Below are 5,269 nucleotides of genomic sequence, written 5' to 3'. Positions count from 1 at the left end.
TCAATACTTTGTTTAAATCTGATGTGAAGATGCCGGCGTGGAGATTGCTTAAATAGTTTACTTTCCATTCTGATGCATTTGCATTCAAAACACAATTGTACAGGAATTCACATTGATCAACCCAGCTTGTTCCAATAATTTTCTCTCCCTTTTCCCAGCTGACCAGTTCTTGTTCCTTATTCCTGTGGTGGCGCTGCTAATTCGTTAGACAGTATCCAATCAGACAGTGTGTTTCTAAATCATCCCCACGCTTCTTTCCAAAGATGGTTTTTCACTGGGCCACAGGGGAAGATGAAGGGGCGTTGGGTTTCTGCACAAACCGTGGGGGCGTGGCTGGGAACTGGGGCGAGATAAATAGAGGAAAGTCCAAAACATAGCATTTGTGTGTTTGGTGCAGAGGTTGTGTGCTGTGCTGGAGCTGTCACAGACAGAGAAACAGGCAGGCACTGCCACTTCCAAGATCTTTCTACGAACATTCGTCAACTCAAACGCGAGTTTTAAAAAAAATTCCAAGAGGGAATTTGAGACAGGAGAGATGAAATCTATCAGCCCCATCCGATCTGTCAGAAGCTGTTACGAGGCGGTGTGCTGTTTGTCTGACCAGAGTTTAGCTATCTCACGAAGCAAGAACCCCTTGGAAGAGTCAATCAGCTTGATGTACGACATGAACGACTGCTACTGTAAGCTGAAGGAGCTGGTCCCCAGCATCCCCCAGAACAAGAAAGTTAGCAAAATGGAAATCCTCCAGCACGTTATCGATTATATTTTTGACTTACAGATTGCACTAGAAAACCAGCAACAGGACCCTGCCAATAACCCTGCGTCAAGCAGCTCTATCCTGACACTGCAGGTAACCCCAACTCTCCTGATTTATTTACACGCTATCAGTGATTATTATTCTTTCTGAGACTTTTCAGTTTTTTTCCGCTTCTAACATTTTTTTCCCCCTCTCCCACTTTTAGCGATCGGAACTGTCCAGTGAAGGAGATAGTTTGGGCTTCTGTCACTGATTCACGGTGAGTTACTGTACCTGGGATTAAACCTGTAAATGGATAGACGGTATTCAATACCCCATAATTGTTCAAAACTCGTTCAAACCAATGAGGACGACTCGACAGTTTTGGACCGGGCACATTAAATTAAGCATAAATGTGGACAGTTTTTCATTTAGGAGAACAATTCTAAAATGCTCAGTTAGATCAGCAACCCGTAAGAATTTAGCCGAGAAACGGGAATTAAAGGCGTGCAAACAAAATGAAGGAAGAAAGATTTTGTTAATTGCAAAAATCATGCTAAGGTGGAGCAAACCAGATTGCATTAAATGGGAGGGAAATTGAAACTTGGCAGAAAGATTTGTATTTAGAAATTCAACTTTTCTTTTTATCTCCATAATTAAATAGGATATGTTTAGCAGCAGGAAGGGAGTTGTATAATTTGTATCCTTAACTGCACATTGCACCAAGTTCGGATGCCGGAGCTGTGCAGATCTTTATCTAGAAATTCCCCTCCCTCCCCCCGCAGGAAGGGCGCCACTAAACATTCATATTTTTGTTGTCCTTTGCCTTGCAGTAATCTTGCCCGGATAACTTTAGCTCCCATCTGCAAAGACTTAGGGACACAACAACGGTGCCAATTAACAAACAGTGTGTGTAGAGGGGAATGGGTTACGTGTGTGTTGTACAGCGTGTTTCTCTCTCTCTCTCTGCTGATTTATTTATCAGTCAGAGGCAGTACAAGTTTCCTGCGTGGCGCCAGTCTGTCTGGCCCCTGCTCTCACACTCACTGACTGACACGCCTCTCTCCCATTCAATCCTGCAGGTGTGCACTTAACAGCTCGCCGCTCCAGCATTGCTCCAAGACTGTCCTGCCAGCGAATCAAACGTCAAGAAGTCAACAATAAAACAATCTCCCGGTCTCCACTCTATAAGCGCCGTCTTGGAACAGTTTTGCATTCATTTTGAGGACAAACGTGAATTCTGAAAGGAGCAAATCAGTACATGTCTGGGACATCCATTCCAATTAGCATCCAGATCATTGAATTTTAACCCGTAATAGTTTTAAAATCACTAAAAGGACCAAAGACATTTAATGGGAGTCGTCTGTTTTCTCAGTTTTTAATGGTAATTCAGTGAGAAATTTTGTGATCAACTTTGGAAAGTTGCTCTGATGGAAAAGCAACAAACGCCAGGACACTCGGATCAGAGTGTTATCATTTTATTCAAGTTGTGAAGTAAATTTTATCTTTTTTGAGAGGGACCTGGACAGTGGGGACTTGGCTCTCAGAGTTAATACTAGAATGACCTTTGTAATCCCAGTTCAAAATCTAAGAGATTTGTTAGTTTTCACACAATATTTAACGCAGCTCTTATTTTGGTTCTTAATTCACCATCTCCTGTAGCACACGTGACAGTCGTGTGATGTGATCCATGTGCCTCGGTCTCCGATAGCCTAATAGGTCACTGTTTCCAAGGACTGCGCTTCCCGTAAAGTGGGTCACTTTCTCTTGGCGTCAGTGTCCTGAAGTTGGCTCAATGTCTCCCAGGATCACTGTCTTTTAGGGTCAGTGTCTCCTGCAGTGAATTTGAGCTCAAGTGTCCCCCCTCTTTTTTTTTTGCACGTGACCTGTTGCACTCGCTTCCACATTCAAATGTGCTCCAATGCAACTTGGGAGGGCACCTTGGTGTGGGTCCCTGACACCCCCCCCCCCCTCCTCCCCCTCCCCATAAAGTGGGTCAAACCTATTGCAGGTTGCCAGAAACTACAATAATATATCTGATTTGCATGAAGACCCATTGCTAGACTCAGCAGCATGGATGGGAGAATGATTCTGCTTGGCCATTCCCACCCCCACCAGGAAGCCAGTTAATCACAACTCCCTGACCAGCAAATCTCAGCCAGGGCATGAGATTTGCACTGTGATTTCTGAGACTTGTTTTGTTAATCAGAGTTTGCATAAAATTTTACATTAATTTAACATTACTGAATGTGATCCTCCAACACTGACCGACCAATAGTACCTCCCACAATCACAAGGCTATTGGAATATCATAGGCACGTTGCTGGACATGAATGGATTGTGAATTCATGGCTTTTGACCGCAATCATTTTTCTTTAAGCCTGTGTCTGAGGCCTTAGGATATTCACAGCAGGAGATGGTAAAGTAAAGGAAATCTTTGGGTTAAACGAGACGCCAGAGTCATCAACTTACAAGGTGGAGATTTCTAGGCAACCCAGCTAAAAAGCATGGTAGGTGCAGCTTTGTAACTGTGAACTAGATTTTCTCAGTATTCCTAGTGTGATTTTAAAATCGAGTCAGGAATATTATCCAAATGCAGTTGAAATCTTAGGAACCTGTACCTTAAATGTGGTGAAAGAGTTTTCCTGAGGATATCTATTCTAGTGATAATGCACAAGCCTTGGAGGAAAATTACTTCCAAGGAGACATTGGCTTCACCGATCTGTAGAAGAGGGAGTGAAGCTCCCCAATCTTTGCGAACTCTATACTAGAGTATCTTTTGTACATTTGCAGGGAGAAATGTTCCTGCAAACAGTTTTATTTCTTCTGACTTTTTTTTGAAAAAAACTTTTTATAAAAGTTTATGGAAATGTACATTTTATACATAATTAAAAAGTTACATTTACAAAAAAAATTGTAGTTTATTAATGTCCTGCAGTATGAGTAATTTGAGTCATGGCATGCAATGATGTGTAGAGTGCTTGGCCTGAGACAAGTTCCCATCTCCACTGCTGGGGGTTTTCCTCACCTCATTAACAGGTCTGTTTATGATTGTTGTCATTTATAGCTGTGATTAATCAACTCCCATTATTGGTGTATCTTTGTTTAAATTTAAAGTGTACCATTTAGTGTGGTCAATCCACCTACTGTGCACATTGTTTTGGGTCATGGGGGTGAGATCCATGCAGACGGGGGATATGTGCAAATGCTACAAGGACACCGACACGGGGCCAGGATCGAACCTGGGGCCAGGGCACTGTGATGTAGCAGTGCTAACCACTGTGTCACCAATCATTGGTGTATCTTGCAACAAATCGAACTGTACAAGTAAATATGATGGCCCTTAGTCTTTTACATTTAGTCATAGAATCATAGTATTTACAATGGCAGCATGGTGGTTAGCATAAATGCTTCACAGCTCCAGGGTCCCAGGTTCAGTTCCCGGCTGGCTCACTGTCTGTGCGGAGTCTGCACGTCCTCCCCGTGTGTGCGTGGGTTTCCTCCGGGTGCTCCGGTTTCCTCCCACAGTCCAAAGATGTGCGGGTTAGGTAGATTGGCCATGCTAAATTGCCCGTAGTGTCCTAAAAAGCAAGGTTAAGGGGGGTGGGGTTGTTGGGTTACGGGAATAGGGTGGATACGTGGGTTTGAGTAGGGTGATCATTGCTCAGCACAACATCGAGGGCCGAAGGGCCTGTTCTGTGCTGTACTGTTCTATGTTCTAATGGAGAAGAAGGTCATTCGGCCCATTGAGTCTACACCGGCCCTTGGAAAGAGCACCCTACATAAGCATACACCTCCACCTTAACCTCGTAACCCAACCTAACCTTTTGGACACTAAAGGCAATTTAGCATAGCCAATCCACCCAACCTGCACTTTAGACAGTGGGAGGAAACTGGAGCACCCAAAGGAAATCCATGGAAAGTGGGAGAAATTGCAAACTCCACACAGACAAGTAAGCCGAGGCTGGAATTGAACCTGGGTCCCTGGAGCTGTGAGGTAGGAGTGCTAACCACTGTGCTGCTGTAGCTATGTAAACTATGTTAATTAGTTGCCTTCAGAAAATTTTCTAAATATTGGAGTTCCAACTCTATTTGGAAGGGTGGAATATTTTGTTGAATTCATGCTAATCTACAGCCTCTTCTACCTTGTCCAGGGCTTTGCAAACATCAAATGGGTCTCCCAGCAAATATCACACTCCGAGACTATTTAAAACATTAACATGCTCCACTGGCGTTCTGTAAATATTAACACACTTGAGATTAAACTAACACTCCAGAGCTCCAAAATATAAACATGCTCCCAAAGATGGTGTAAAATATGAACGGAGATTATGTAAAATAGTGCTATTCTCCTAGGGCAGAATAATATGGGTGGGAGGCAGGCAGACAGACAGAATGCCCCCTGGCAATCAGGTCAACAGGAAGCTGGCTTCAGGCCGACCAGACCCGCAGCCATAAATTGCTGCAAGCCTCTTTAACAAGGGCTAACTGGGACATCCACCAAGGCACAGATCCCCAGAGTAGGTGGCATCT

General features: G+C 43.8%; 1 protein-coding gene across 1 annotated transcript; it reads left to right on the top strand.

The window, feature by feature from the left end:
• Positions 1-366: 366 nt before the first annotated feature.
• LOC119966510 (DNA-binding protein inhibitor ID-3-A-like) lies at positions 367-3,650 on the top strand. The gene is made up of 3 exons (XM_038798321.1): positions 367-850; positions 963-1,016; positions 1,819-3,650. The coding sequence occupies exons 1-2, from the start codon at positions 536-538 to the stop codon at positions 1,008-1,010; spliced, it is 363 nt and encodes a 120-aa protein (XP_038654249.1). The 5' UTR covers positions 367-535; the 3' UTR covers positions 1,011-1,016; positions 1,819-3,650.
• Positions 3,651-5,269: the final 1,619 nt, after the last annotated feature.

The sequence above is a fragment of the Scyliorhinus canicula genome, chromosome 1, assembly GCF_902713615.1.
Source record: "Scyliorhinus canicula chromosome 1, sScyCan1.1, whole genome shotgun sequence".
NCBI lineage: Eukaryota > Metazoa > Chordata > Chondrichthyes > Carcharhiniformes > Scyliorhinidae > Scyliorhinus > Scyliorhinus canicula.
The sequence above is the reverse complement of the archived record's forward strand: the minus strand, read 5'-3'. Positions and strand labels throughout refer to the sequence as shown.